The 15,293-nt window shown below is 49.0% G+C and overlaps 1 protein-coding gene across 2 annotated transcripts in view; it reads right to left on the reverse strand.

The window, feature by feature from the left end:
- Positions 1-15,293, reverse strand: part of TSPAN15 (tetraspanin 15) — a 56,594-nt gene that overhangs the window by 12,245 nt on the left and 29,056 nt on the right. For both annotated transcript variants that reach the window (XM_018042488.1, XM_018042487.1), the window contains exons 2-3: positions 11,076-11,261; positions 9,756-9,830 (exon numbers count right to left, since the gene is read on the reverse strand). In XM_018042488.1, the coding sequence (XP_017897977.1) occupies positions 9,756-9,830; positions 11,076-11,261 (261 nt within the window). The remainder of the gene's footprint in view (positions 1-9,755; positions 9,831-11,075; positions 11,262-15,293) is intronic.

Genomic DNA, 15,293 nt, shown 5'->3' on the forward strand with positions numbered 1-15,293 from the left:
TCCTCCCCTACAGGGTGGGAAAGGGGATCCTCTGCCTCAGAGGAATTTGAGACTCAAACAAACTAGAGCAACGAAAGTGCTTAGCACGATGCCAGGCACATAGCATTATTACATATTATTATGATAGATTTTTCTTTTTCCAGGAGGTAGTACCACTTCATACCCATTATGGCATCAGTGGAAAGTGGCTAATCCCAAAAGAAATCAAGACCCTAAGTCTTGTCCAAGAGCCACTCCTGATCTGAGACCCCTCCCAAACTCCCTGCAGCCCAAAGAGGTAATGTGACTTGTCTAAGGTCACCCCAATGATCACAGCCAGAGAGCTGCTGGAACCAAACTGTCAAAATCGCATCCTGATATGCTTTAAGAAGCCAAGAACCCAAGGTTGAGTTCAGGGCCAGCTCCCCAAACTATCTCCAGTATCAGGAAGAGAGAAACAAGGATGTGATAGCCACCTCCTTCCTGACATTCATACACTGCTCAAAGCCAAGGTGACAAAGCAGACTGGCTCAAGGAAACCAGTCTCCGAGCTCAGAAGAAAAACCCTCTGTTGATAATCACCGTTCAGGAGCAGACCTGGGAGTTGAGGAGGATCACGCCAGCCTCAGGAGGCACCAGGCCAGCCCTCTTCCCCTGTAACAGGCTCTGCCATCACCAGCTGTCCGCCCTGCCCGGGTCTGGCTCTGGATCCTGGGGCAGGGGCTCAGTGGAAGGGCTGTTTGCTGGCCATCCGACCTGGGCAGAGCAGGGACCCGCCTGGTTCTCAGGTCTACCCTTCCCAGAAGTCCCCAGGTCCCACAGCCTTTCCAGTCTTGGGTGCCTGTTCCCTGGGGTGATGATGAAGGGAAAGGCCAGCCAGCTGGGGCATAGTTGGGGGTGGCTAAGAAATAGGACACCAGGCTGGACCAGTCTGTCACCCAGGGAATGAGCTCACAGGATTACATGGCATGCTGTAAGGGGCTCTTGGCAGGGGGTGATGTCCAAGGTCAGGGATATGTCAAGGGCCACACTCGTGGTGGGTGAAGTGGCTTCCCTTCAGTCTCAAGGCACTGCAGGCCATCCTGGCCCTCCTATCCCAGCCCACTGGCCACCTCACAGTCCCTCTGCTGGGTCACCCTTCAGCCCTCCCACGGGGTCACATGCGGTTAGGAGCCAGGGTGGGATGAGGGCAGGAGGCCCAGGGCAGGGAGGAAGACAAGCAGCAGAGGGGATGCCCGGCAGCCTCACGGGGAAAAGCTCCCCCCTCCCCGCCCCCCGCTCTTTGGTGAGCAGCCCTGACCTCTCTCCCCAAACCGTCTCAGTCTCTGGGTATTTTCCAAAGGCGCGGACTCCGAAAGAGGCCTTCTTTGTGCAAATCAGGCCTTCCATCAGGTTAGCTGAGCTGGACCCTGCGGGGGAGGGAGGCCCCACTGGAGGCCTCTCTGGACGGACAGGAAGAACAGATGGTCCCAGACTGCACCGGCGGCAGCTGCCCCCATTCCCACCAGGGAGCTCTCTGGCTTGTGCTGGCTCTTACACATGCGTGCTGCGCTTGGCACCATGTCTGTGTGTGTGTGTGTGCACAGGTCCACACCAGGGAGACGCGTAGAATGTCTGGGTGGTTCCTGCAGGGGTGGGGGTTGTATGGTTCATTAATTAACTATAATCAACTGTAGTGTGCTGCTATGTTCCACACTGTTCTGAGGGACTGGGGGAGCCACTCAGAGGACATGTCCTGTGGGAGCTCGGCAGGGAAGCGAATTCTGGCTTCCTCTGCTGTCTCAGAGGGCAACGCACCCAGGGCCACCCCCACCCGGCTCTAAACCAGGTCATGCAGCGGGGCAGCTCCAGTGAGGACCTGAAAACCGCCTTTCATGAATGGCTGGCGTGGCCTCAGAGGCATGTGGCCCGGGCTAAATAAAACAAAGAGTAAGCAATCATCAAAACCATAGGATTTTCACAGCACATTGTTCAAGCTACCAGACTCGAGTCACAGAGCACTGCCCTTTCTAGCCCTGTCTTTCAATCTAGTTTTAAAGATGCCCGAGGCCTCTGCATCACTCCCCTCAGTGGAGGCACTTGGACAGTTTGTTGATGAACGAGCAGGATAGCTCGGGGGTGGCGGATTTCTTCTCAAAGCCACGGAAATGTTCTAAAATCAACAGGTCATGTACGAATGGACACTTCAAACGAGTGAACTGTATGGTTTTCACACTCAGTCACTCAGTCGTGTCCGAAGCTTGGCGACACCATGGACTGTAGCTCACCAGGCTCCTCTGTCCATAGGATTCTCCAGGGAAGAACACTGGAGTGGGTTGCCATTTCCTCCTCCAGGGGATCTTTCCAACCGAGGGATCGAACCCTCATCCCTTGGGTCTCCCCCATTGGCAGGTGCATTCTTTACCACTAGGGCCACCGGGGAAACCTGAACTGTATGGTATGTGAATTATGCATCAATAAAGCCTTTATAAGCCTGAAGAACAAATAAATAAGGCTTTGGGGGGTGGGGGGAATGGGTGGCAGCTCCCCCAGATGGGAGGCTGAGGAGCAGGAAAGGAGGGGAAGAGCCAGCAGCTGGAGCCTCCCACCAGGCCTCTGGGGACGGAGCTGCCCTAATTTCTTGCAGGCTGCCAGCCGGCCTCCATCGATTCATGTCAGCTTCTGGGGCCCACACTGGGGAGGCCCAGTAGCCGGCAGCTCAGCCAGAACCATCGCCAGCTCAGCTCTCACAACACAGAGGACGGTGCTCAGACTCGGACTTCCTTCCTCCCTGAGTGCCTGGGCTGAGCCAGCATCTCTGGGCTCCCCTCAGCATCCCCCAGAGGGTAAAGACTCATCCTTGTTGCCTCCAGACCCCAGCCTCTGCTCCAGCCCTGAGATGGGCCCCCATCAGACAACCAAGGGTTGAGAGGAGCCCGAAGAGGGAGAAAGAAAGAGGTGTGAACACTGCAAGGTTCTCAGGAATATCTGCCAGTCCCTTCATCAGACCTGGCTGGACTGTGTGTTAGCCCCTCAGTTGTGTCCAACCCTTTGCAACCCCATGAACTCCTCTGTCCATGGGATTTTCCAGGCAAGAATACTGGAGTGGGTTGCCGTTTCCTTTTCCAGGAGATCTTCCCAACTCAGGGATCAAACCCAGGTCTTCTTCACTGCAAGCAGATGCTTCACCACGAGCCACCACGAGCAGATCAGCCACCAGGCCAGCCTATCACACTTGGCTGGAAGTCACAGGATTAATCCCCACGGTGGGGGAGGGTTATGCTTTGGTTTCCCAGGTGTTTGGAGCCCAGCTCTCACTTCCAAATGGCTGACAGTGGGATGCACCAGCTGCAGGAGCCCATCCACATTAGTGTAGAACTTTCTCTACTTGCTCCAGGTGGAAACAAGACAAGCAGGCCATGCGGTCTCCTTTCTCCGTGCTCCAACCTCAGGGTCATGCCAAGAGCCAGCTGGTGACAGTGCCAAGATAAACAGGTTGGGTGCTTCCCATTGTTCCTTGGCTGGTGTTGGGTGTGACCACGGCACCATCCAATCAAGGCCAGAAAAGAGGTCACTCCTCCACTTGTCCAGGAGGTAGAGGGAAGGAGGCCAGGGATGGGTACAGACATACCAGCCATAGCCCAGTGTCTTCTGGGTGTCCCTGCTCAGCCCTGCCTCGCTGGGAACACATGGGCAGGAGCTGCCCACCTCCAACACCCCCAATATTCCTTCAGGGAGGCTCACAGCAAGCTGGGGTGATGTCAGGTCAAAACCAATGAGACCTGGGGATTTCCCTGGCTGTCCAGTGCTTAAGACTCCATGCTTCCCTGATGCAGGCTCAATCCCTAGTCAGGGAAGTAAGATCCAGGCAAATATACTGGAGTGGGTTGCCATTTCCTCCTCTAGGGGATCTTCCCAACCCAGGGATCGAACCCAGGTCTCCTGCAGAGCAGGCAGATTCCTTACCATCTGAGCCACAGAGAAGACCAAAGTGAAAGTGTTAGTTGCTCAGTTGTGTCTGACTCTTTGTGACCCCATGGACTGTAGCCTGTCAGGCTCCACCATCCATGGAATTATCCTGCCAAGAATACTGGAGTGGGTAGCCATTCCTTTCTCCAGGATCTTCCCGACCCAGGAACTGAATCTGGGTCTCCTGTATTGCAGGCAGATTCTTTACCAACTGAGCCACCAGGGAAGCCCTGCACGGCCAAAACATAAATTAATTTAAAAAAATAAAGAGCAGGGAGACCCAGACACCCATGGAAGTCATGCAGGTTCCCCACCCACTGGTGGGTCCAGGGTGCTGCACTTATCCGCCTTTTAATGCCTGGATCCTTGGGGCCACCAGCTCTGCACCAAGTTCCCCATCACACAGCCACTCCACCCCACAGAAGCAGAGAAGCTGCTTCAATCCAACTCCTGGGTCATGCCTAGCGGCAGAAACTATGCCCAGGGTCAGCAACTGATACAGAATTTCTGCCTCACACCCGGGAGTTATCTTTCACTGCCTGGAGGTGACCATGGTTGTACCTTCCTGGGAGCCCTGTGTGAAGCCATCAGCTTGATGATTTGTCTTCATCTGTCATCACAAGTGGATTCTTAGAGTTAAGAGGTAGCCTGGGGGGCTGGAGACTGAACTTGTTACACTGTGACTCAGAGAAATCTGTCTTCTCCTCTTGGGGAAGAAAAACTGGAATTGGGAATTCACCTGGAACCCGACCTTGACTGTGCCTCACCTCTTTCCCCACCATCAGTGGCCAGGCTCCTCCTCTCCTCTCCTTGCCACTGGCCCATTTCTTGTTTTACGAAATCACATGGCATTACAGATGGCAGGGACATTATTTTCCTTTATATGGTATTTTCCTTCTTGATTATAAAAAATGTAAAAGAAAATTTGGGATCTAGGGAAAAAAAATATAAAGGAGGAAATAAAAATCACCCTAGTTCCATCCCTCAGGGAAAATATGATTTAATATGTTAATATTTCTATTTCCTTCCAGATTTTTTCAGGCCTATTTTTTTTCATTGTGGAGATCTTACTGCACTTACAGGGCTTTGTTTTTTTTCTTTTTCTCTCTCTCTTTTTCTTTCTTTTAGGCCATGCTGTGCAGTAATTTGGGATCTTAGTTCTTCAACCAGGGATTGAACCCATGTCCCCTGCGTTGGGAGCACAGGTCTTAACCATTGGACTGCCAGAGAAGTCCCTACATTTACAGTTTTGTATCTCATTTTTACGTTTTTGAATTATATATCACTGTCATATGAGAGCACAGCCCATCATAAGCCTCCAAAGAGCTGAGAGCCCTCATGATGAGGGTCCTTCCTGGACTGACATAGTCCCATGAGGGGACACAGTACCCAAGGGGAACGAACACACTTCACCCTGTCGTGCGCTCCGTGTTTGGGGATAATGTAAGCGCTCAGCCCTGACCTCAAGCCCGTGGCATCCTCAGCTGTGAGGACTAAAGGTCCCTGGAGGTTTCGCCTTTACTTAGCTCCTCCCTGGAAAGGAGTGGTGTCACGGCCCCTGTTGAGCTACGGGCAAGGAAAATAAGTCATCAATCTTTGTGAAAGCACCCTGTAAACGAGAACTGCTATTCACTTAGGAGATTGTTTATTAAGCCACTGATGCTGCTAATCGTGGCCTGGACTTGGGCTCTAGTTAGTAAAGCACTAACTCATAACTCTGGAAAGTTGTGGGCAGCCAGGAGCCCTGCTGGCTGCACAGAAAGGCATCCCCATGGGCAAATGGAATAAACATCTCTCTCTCCTCAAGGCTGCTGAAAAATGAGCCAGGACCCTGGGTCTGCCAGCCCAGAGCAGATGGTCTGAAAAGCAGAAAAGAGGAAAAGGGAGGAACAGACAGCAAAACTGAATCGGGAAGACAACCAATGGGCCAAAGCAACCTATAGATTCAGCGCAATCCCCCTGCCAAAATTCAGACGGCATCTTTCAGAGATACAGAAAAAACTGCTCAAATTCATATGGAATCACAACAAATCCTGGTAGCCAAAGCAATCTTGAATAAGAAGAGCCAAGCTGAAGGTATCACACTTCATGTATTTCAATATTACAAAGTTATGGTTACCAAAACAGTATGGTTTTGACATAAAAATAGACACATAGATCAATGGTACAGAAAAGGGAGTCTGGAAATAAAGCCAACATATATGGTCAACTAATTCCCAACAAAGATGCCAACTCTCTTTATTAAATAATGTTGAGAAAACTGCAAATCCACATGCTAAAGAATGAAATTGGATCCTTATGTCATAGACAAAAAACAACTCAAAATGAGTTAAAGACTTAAATGTAGCAGAAGACCTCAAGTAGAACTAACTCCTAAAGGAAATATAGGAAAAAACTCCTTGGTATTGTTCTTGGCAATGATTTCTTGGATCTGACATCAAATATATAGGCAATGTTGCCTACAGCAAAAAATAATAAGTGGGACTATGTCAAACTAAAGCATTTCTGCTAAAAAGTAAACTATGGAAAAAGTTAAAAGGTAAGCTATGAATTGGGAGAACATAACTGTAAACACCACCCTTATGGCAGAAAGTGAAGAGGAGCTAAAAAGCCTCTTGATGAAAGTGAAAGAGGAGAGTGAAAAAGTTGGCTTAAAGCTCAACATTTAGAAAACGAAGATCATGGCATTCAGTCCCATCACTTCATGGGAAATAGATGGGGAAACAGTGTCAGACTTTATTTTTTTGGGCTCCAAAATCACTGCAGATGGTGACTGCAGCCATGAAATTAAAAGACGCTTACTCCTCGGAAGAAAAGTTATGACCAACCTAGATAGCATATTCAAAAGCAGAGACATTACTTTGCCGACTAAGGTCCGTCTAGTCAAGGCTATGGTTTTTCCAGTAGTCATGTATGGATGTGAGAGTTGGACTGTGAAGAAGACTGAGCGCCAACGAATTGATGCTTTTGAACTGTGGTGTTGGAGAAGACTCTTGAGAGTCCCTTGGACTGCAAGGAGATCCAACCAGTCCATCCTAAAGGAGATCAGTCCTGGGTGTTCATTGGAAGGACTGATGCTAAAGCTGAAACTCCAGTACTTTGGCCACCTCATGGGAAGAGTTGACTCACTGGAAAAGACTTTGATGCTGGGAAGGATTGGGGGCAGGAGAAGGGGACGACAGAGGATGAGATGGCTGGATGGCATCACTGACTTGATGAATGTGAATCTGAATGAACTCCGGGAGTTGGTGATAGACATGGAGGCCTGGCGTGCTGCGATTCATGGGGTTGCAAAGAGTCGGACATGACTGAGCGACTGAACTGAACTGAACTGTAAACAATATATCTGAAAAGGGGTTAATACCCAAAATATATATGGAACCACTACAGTTGCAAAATAGCAACAACAACAACAAAATACAGTTGACCTTTGAACAACACAGGGATTGGGGTGCCAACCCCCAATACAGTTGAGAATCTGCATACTGCCTCTGAACAAAGGAACTGATAAATAACTCACTGAAGGGCAGGAAGCTAAAACAGTTTAAATAGAATCAGGACTCAAACCCTAGTCCTTTTGACTCCACATATTGTGATCTCTCGGAGAAGGCAATGGCACTGCACTCCAGTACTCTTGCCTGGAAAATCCCATGGATGGAGGAGCCTGGAAGGCTGCAGTCCATGGGGTCGCTAAGAGTCAGACATGACTGAGCGACTTCACTTTCTCTTTTCACCTTCATGCACTGGAGAAGGAAATGGCAACCCACTCCAGTGTTCTTGCCTGGAGAATCCTAGGGACGGGGGAGCCTGATGGGCTGCTGTCTATGGGGTCGCACAGAGTTGGACACGACTGAAGCGACTTAGCAGTAGCAGCAGCATTGTGATCTCTAACTGAACATAAACATTTCTCACACTTAGTTGATTTAAAGTTCTGTAAAATGAACATAAACATTTCTCACACTTGGTTGATTTAGAGATCTGTAAAATGAAATACAGATACTATATTTATTGAAAAATATCTGTGTATAAGTGGATATACAGTGTTCAAACCCATGGTGTTCAAGCATCAGCTGTAATTTAATTAAAAAACGGGCAGAGAACCTGAATAGATAGTTTTTCAAAGAAGACATACAAATGAACAACAAGTATATGAAAAAATGCTCAACATCTCTAAACATCAGGGAAATGCAAACTAAAGCCACAATGAGATATAATCTCACTCCTGTTAGAGTGTCCATTATTAAAAGACAGGAGACAAATGTGGGTGAGGCAAAAAGGGAACCTTTGTACACTGTTGCTGGGAGTGTAAAATTGGTACAATCACTGTGGAAAACTGTATGATGCTTTCTCAAAAAATTAAAAATAGAACTACCATGTGTGGTACAATCCCACTCATAGCCAAAGGAAATGAAATTACTATCTCAAAGAGTCATCTGCCGTGAAAAGAACTCTCACGTTCATCACGACATTACTCACAATTGCCAAGATATGGAAACAACCCGTCTGTTTGCCAGATGAATGGATCAAGATGTGAGATAGATACAGATATTCCATTGTTTGTGTATACAGAATGTATATATATATATATATAATGGAATATTATTCAGCCATGAAAAAATAAGGAAAACCTGCCACTTAGAACAACATGGGTGACTCTTGAGGGTATTTATTACACTAAGAGAAATAAGTGAGAGAGAGAGACAAATACTTCTTATATGGGGCCACTTACATTTGAAATCTAAAAAAGAGTCAAACTCATAGAACCGGAGAGTAGAAAAGTGGTTGTCGGGGGATAGGAGGTGGGGGAAACAGGAAGATGTTGGTCAGTGGTATAAATTTTCAGTTACAAGATGCATAAGTTCTGAGGATCTAATGAACAGTATGAGGACTATAGTTAATAATACAGTATTATATATTTGAAATTTGCTTAGAGAATAGATCATAAATATTAACATCTTATCCCTCCCCCAAAGTTAACTATCCAAGGTGATGGATGTATTATTAACTTGATTATGGTAATCCTTTCACAATGTATGCATATATCAAATCATCACATTGTAGAGTTTAAACATAATTTTATTTGTCAATTATTCCTCAATAAGGCTGGGGCAGAGGAGGAAAAAAGAAATGAAAAGAAATTGGAAAGCATCCCTGAGCTGCCTCCCTCTTGCTATGTACTCTTAGGAGGGCTTCTTAACCTCTCTGCGCCTCAGTGACTCCATCAATGTGACGGGAATCTCCCCTCCCCTTTCCTGGTACTCATGAAACAGGAAGAAGACCCTTGGATTCCAAGGCTAAGACACGCCTGTGGTTAAGGCTCACCCACGGCTAGTGTCCCTACTGTCCACTCTCCATTCAGCAGCAAGTAAAACGTGAATCAGATCACATCACTTCCCAGCATAAAACTCTCCACAGGCTCCCACTGCCTTTTAAAAAAATTCCAAGGCCTTACGTGATCTGCCCTGGCCAGTCCTTCCAGCTTCAACTTCTACCCACTTCCCATCACTCACCTTCAGCCAAGCAGCCTCTACACTGTGCACAAACCCACCAAGCTCCCTCTGCCTCAATGGTTCCCTCTGTCCCCCTGAGCCTCAGCAGGTTGGCTCCTTCTCATCAGTGTCCTCCCCACCTCCACCCTAGGCACTCTGCCATCAGCCTGTTTTGTTCTCTTGTTTTCTGGGCTACATGTTCAGTGCCTGTCTCCCCAGCCCAATAGACACAGGAGGGATTATCCGCCCCACTCTCCGCTGCACTCCCAGTTTGCAACAGGGCGCACACAGAGCGGGTGCCCAGCATACACGGGACTGGTAAATGTGCCAGAGGCCCACCTGGTTCCGGAAGATCAAGGCCACCACGCCACCAATGAGCTCAATTATGAGGCAAATCCCAAGGATGTACATGAACTGCAAAACAAAGTTCAGTGAGTCACCGAGAGGGGAAGGGAAGTGCCATCTGCTTCAAGGTCAAGCACAGTAAGAAAATCATCTTTGTCAGAGCTCTTATGGGTTCCTGGGCCTTTCACCCCTTCCTCCTGTGAGGCACAGGATGTGGACAGACATTCCCAGGAAAGCCCGTGGCTGGAGCCTGTGATGAGGAAGAGTGACTCAGCTGTCCCAGCCAGACTGTTATCGAGGTTTGTCCCAGAAGTCCTCAGTGGGGTCTGGGTGAAAAAACACAATCCCCTCCCCCAACCCCACACCTTGAGCAGCCGCTGGTCCTCCTCTGGCTGACCCAGAGGGGACAGGCCTGTCTTGACAAGCAGGTTAGAGCAGCATTTCCAGCTCTGCCAGCAAAGCCCCTGCAAAGTGACTTCCCAGACCCCAAGGGCAGATGAGGGGCTGTCTCAGGCTGAGTATATACACTACTCTTTAGCACAGAAAGAAGCATTGTCCAAACTAATGTCAACAACTTCCAGCCTCAGGAAGGATCACTGAGACCACACTCACAGGGGCTTTTAGGGGCTTCCCGGGTGAGGAGAACAATGAGGTCAAACACACATGTGGGTGCAGAGTAAACAGATCTCCTATCCGGCACCCCCTGTGTTGAGAAGCCATCCCTCACCCCACAGTAAGGGGGCAGGGAGGCTGACCCTATCCCTGACCCCAGGGCAGGCACTTGGCCAAGCAGTCCCATCAAAGTCCTAGGATCTTGGCCAGAGTTACCAGGAAAGACTCCCCAGGACCCTGAGCTATAAGGACTGTTGGCCTAAGGCTGCTGGTGACCATCGCAAAGAGAACCTGAGGATAGCAGCTGGCATCCAGCTGGGAGGTGGCAAGAGAGAGAAAGCCCAGGGCATCAGCTAAACCCCTGGACCTAGGGTGGACTTGCTGGTTATATGAGCTAATGAGTCACCACCAACAACTTTTCTTGGTTTTGCTTGCTCTCATCTGAGCGTACCTTCTCCCACTTCCAACAGACAGACCAGACCAACATGGGGTTTAAGAACAGTTTTTGAATCAGCCTTTCTAAGCAGAAGTGGAGGAAGCTGAGCCTTCTTGGGCCAATATGGACAGGCTGACCCACGAAACCCTCCAGTAGAGCTGGTTTGAGGCAAGGACTGATTAACTGGGCTGCCTGAGGGCCCAGGGTGGTCTCTCAGCTCTCCCAGGGACTCCAAGGATCACACCCCCTGCCCACCACCAACTCACCGCTTGGAGGAGACACAGGTTGTCCCGGAGGGAAGCCAGGACGCCGATGAAGGACACGATGAACATGATGACCCCCAGGAGGATGAGGATGATGGCCGGGGCCAGAAAGGCGCTTTCCAGGGTTTTGTATTTCTGCCTCTCGACCTCTGCATATATCCCCACAGACAGGACCAGGCCCCCGATCAGCTGCAGCAAGAAAACAAGGAGTGAGAGAGGAGGAGGACTGCAGTTGCTTGATTCTCCTGCGAAGGACTCAAGGGAGGGTTCTGGTGCCTGCCATTGGACGGGTCACCCCAGGTCACCGGATGTGAGGCAACCTGTTATGGGCTGAACTGTGTTCCCAAAATTCACAAGCTGAAGTCCTAACCCCTAGAACCTCAGAATGGGACTGTACTTGGAAACTGAGGCTTAAAAGAGGTAATGAAGTTAAAATGAGGTCTTACGACTCGGGTTGAATCCACTATGAATGTTCATAAGAGGAGATTAGGACACAGACACACCGAGAGAAGACCACGTGAAGACACACAGAGAAGACAGTCATTGGCAAAGCCACAGAGAGGGGCTCCGAGAAAACCAACTCTGCCCACACCTTCATCTTGGACATCCAGCCTCCAGAACTGAGAGACAATAAACCTCTGTTGCTTAAGCCGCCCAGTCTGTGGTACTCTATCACGGCAGCCCTAGTAAATTAACACAGACCCTATTAGGAAATGCTGCTTTGGTGGGAAGTACTGGTGAGTCAGGGGAAATGCACTGCCTAGAGGATCAGAGAACCTGGGCCGCAGTCCCAGCTCTGCCACTTGCTAACCCTGGGCTTTGGACAAGCATTGGACCACACAAGTCTGTGTTCTCATCTGAAAAATGGGTATGATGACTATCATTTCTGCCCTGTTCACCCAAGGGTTTTTGCAAGGCTTTAGTGAGATAAGGACAGTGGAAACACTATGAACCTGAAAGCATGGGGCCCTGGGGTGTGTCTTACACAGGCAGAACACCAAAGGAAATTTCAGACCTGCTCAGGGGGACGGGCAGTGCACTCAGTGGGATTTATCTTCAGAATGATCATCAGGAAAACTGAAAGTTGGAGCAGGAGGGATTTTGAAGAGATTTTTAAGTCAAATTCCTCCTCATCAATTTTCCTAACAGTGGAAAGGTGACCACTGTAACTCCCCATCAGGAAAAATGAGGCAAAAACGTTCTTGGAGGACCCCTTCCTGCTCTCAGCTGGCAAAGTCTCATACTAAATCTTCAGGGAGCCCTATCAGCGGCTGTCACCCCAAACCCTCAGACATGTCTGGGACTGCATTGCCCCATCACCCTGGGATTCACAATAGTGTTCTAACTGGCCCCCTTCAGCCTGTTCTTCCTACCAGAGTTGACCAAGCAAAATCTACTCAGGACAAGCTGGTTCTCTGTGCCCTGAGAGTAAAAGCCACAACCCTAATCACAGTCCACACAGCCTGGCTGAGCTCACTTCTCACTCCCCCCACTTCCTCACTCTGCTTTAACTGCACTGGGCCCCTCACTGCCGGCCAAACACACAAGTGCACCAGCTAGGCGCCTTTGCACAGGCTGTTCCCACTGCCTGGAATGTGCTTTCTCCTGATCTCCAAATGGCACTACGGCTCCCGCCCTCACCTCCTTCTCATCTTTGCTCACTTCTCACCTGCTCAGTGAGGCCTTCGGGGTCATCTTGTTTAAACACAGAAAATTCTCTCCTTGAAACTCTCAATCCCAATTTCCTGATTTATTTTTCCTTTGCACTGACAAGTAGTAAATGTACTACATTTTTTTTTTTCTCTTTTAACTGTTTGTCTTCCCCACAAGAACATAAGCTCCATGCTAGGAGGAATTTTTCAAGTGTTTAAGGCATCCCCAGCACCAGAACAGCCCTGACATTAAGGAAGCACAACAGGCATTTACAATCAATGTCTGTTGAACAGATGCAAGCCAGGCTTCCCAGTAGATCCCCGCTTGGGTTTGAGTCCAGCGCTGTCTACCCAGCATTCTGCCTGTCCAATGATTCTGGCATTCCAGGCCACACATTCCCAAGAGCAGATACACTGGACTTCTCCACAGAGCAGGAGGCAGTGTGGGAGAGGAGTCAGAAGCCATGGTGCTGTCAGTGAAGATCTAAGTAAAGGAAATGAGGGATAATACAGACAAGATAAAGGCAAGATACGCCATGAGCACAGCCACCCTAGAGTCAACATCCTGAACACCAAGGAGGTGGTGGCTCCTCCAGTTACTCCTGGTCTACCTCCAGCTTAAAATGGCTATTATACAATGTGCCCTCAAAGTAGATCTCCTCAACGGCCTTCTAAAGAGCGCCAAGACTGTTCTGGGCAAAGGGAAGTACCTGCTTCCCCTAAGCTCTGCAAGTGGCAGGGATGCCAAAAGTCAAACAGACCAAACTTACTTACTTGGAAACATCGGGTAACAGAGGGTTACCGGGAAGCCATCTCCTCCGGTCCAGGGCTCTGCTGTATGTCACTGCTAACTGCCATTCTCCTTAGTTTGAAAGGATAATCTGGGATTACTGATACCTACTCCCCAGGTCTAAAAGGAATGCCTTCCCAGCACACACAGGCCAAGAGGTGCTAAAGGCATTGACAAACATGGCCATGAACTGCTTATTAACAAGTTGGCCATGTCGGGAAAACCATGAGTGAAATGATGTCATCCAAATCACTCAGCTGGATAAATTTTTTAATTTAAATTTAAAAAGTTAGGAGACACACACACAAGGCCCTCTATAGGAAAATGAGGACCACAAGAAATAAAATCTACTTTTGATAGAAAAATATTAACCAAAGTTATTTGGTCAGTTCATGCTCCAAAACCCAGGACGTGGTGAAATCATTGTTCAAGGCCAGCCTAAGCCCTGCGGGTCCTCTGAGAACAAGGGCAAGAAGTTTTAAAGAGCCAAATCCTCCCCTTCCTTATTAGTGCACTTACAAGGAATTACTCAACTCTAACCCTGAACAATGGCACCCCAATCCAGTACTCTTGCCTGGAAAATCCCGTGGACGGAGGAGCCTGGTAGGCTGCAGTTCATGGGGTCGTGAAGAGTTGGACACGACGGAGCGACTTCACTTTCACTTTTCACTTTCATGAATTAGAGAAGGAAATGGCAACCCACTCCAGTGTTCTTGCCTGGAGAATCCCAGGGATGGGGGAGCCTGGTGGGCTGCCGTCTATGGGATTGCACAGAGTCGGACACAACTGAAGCGACTTAGCAGCAGCAGCAACCCTGAACCAGACACAGAACCCAGAGATCCTTCGGCCCTAGAGCCAGGGTTGACGGTTAAAGAAGAACCCCACATCATCAGAGCCCAGGCAGGGCGTGCAATCAATATGCAAGGACACGGTGTGCCTCGGGCAACAGAAGTGGCGTTTTATCCTCTATCTTGGTGAAAACTGTAATTTGCCTGTTGTCACTGAACCAACAAGATAACACCTTAATATTTTCAGGATTGATTCCACATACTTTTGAGACTTCAGTGTTTCAGTATTTTTGTTTGTTTGTTTAGATAAAAAAGCAACATTTAACCACCATCCTAGGCTGTCCCCCCTCCTTCCCATCTGACACTATGCTTCTGGGTTCAGGTACCCTGCTTTGGAAACCATCCCCAAAACACCAAGCTGTTGTAGGCCTGCATTCTGAGCAGAACTGACCCCAGCCCTCTTTGTAAAGGCAGTCAGTGGCTTCTTCTATTTTTATAAGCTCTCCAGAGCCCCGGGACCCACTCCAGAACGGCCTTCCTGGCAGGAAACAAAACTTTCTTTGGTCTGATCTCCCTCCTGTTACAAAAGATCACATTTTCCTTGCGAGTCAGCCTTGCAGCATTTCCAGACCACTAAAGCCATAAAAAGCTACTGCAGCTTCCTAGTGCAGACCCAAACCTCTGAGCTCCTGCACCACTGTGTACTGAGCCATCACAGGCTCATCTCTCCTGGTCCAGCCAGGGGTGCTGCCACCTCAGTTCTTCCAGAAGCCACCGGGTAGCCCCTGAGGTGGCGCTACACACAGCACAAGCAGATCTAGGCTCCTTATTCAAGGGTTCCAGGAGCAGCAGGCATGGGGAGAGGCTGACATACCCTTCCCAGGAACTTCATGATTTCCAAATGATATTTACATCTCTGAGAACATTAGTTTATGTTTCCCTGTGAGTATAAAATTAACTGTCAATGCTAGTGTGCAATCCCATCCCCTTT

Source organism: Capra hircus, chromosome 28, assembly GCF_001704415.2.
Source record: "Capra hircus breed San Clemente chromosome 28, ASM170441v1, whole genome shotgun sequence".
NCBI lineage: Eukaryota > Metazoa > Chordata > Mammalia > Artiodactyla > Bovidae > Capra > Capra hircus.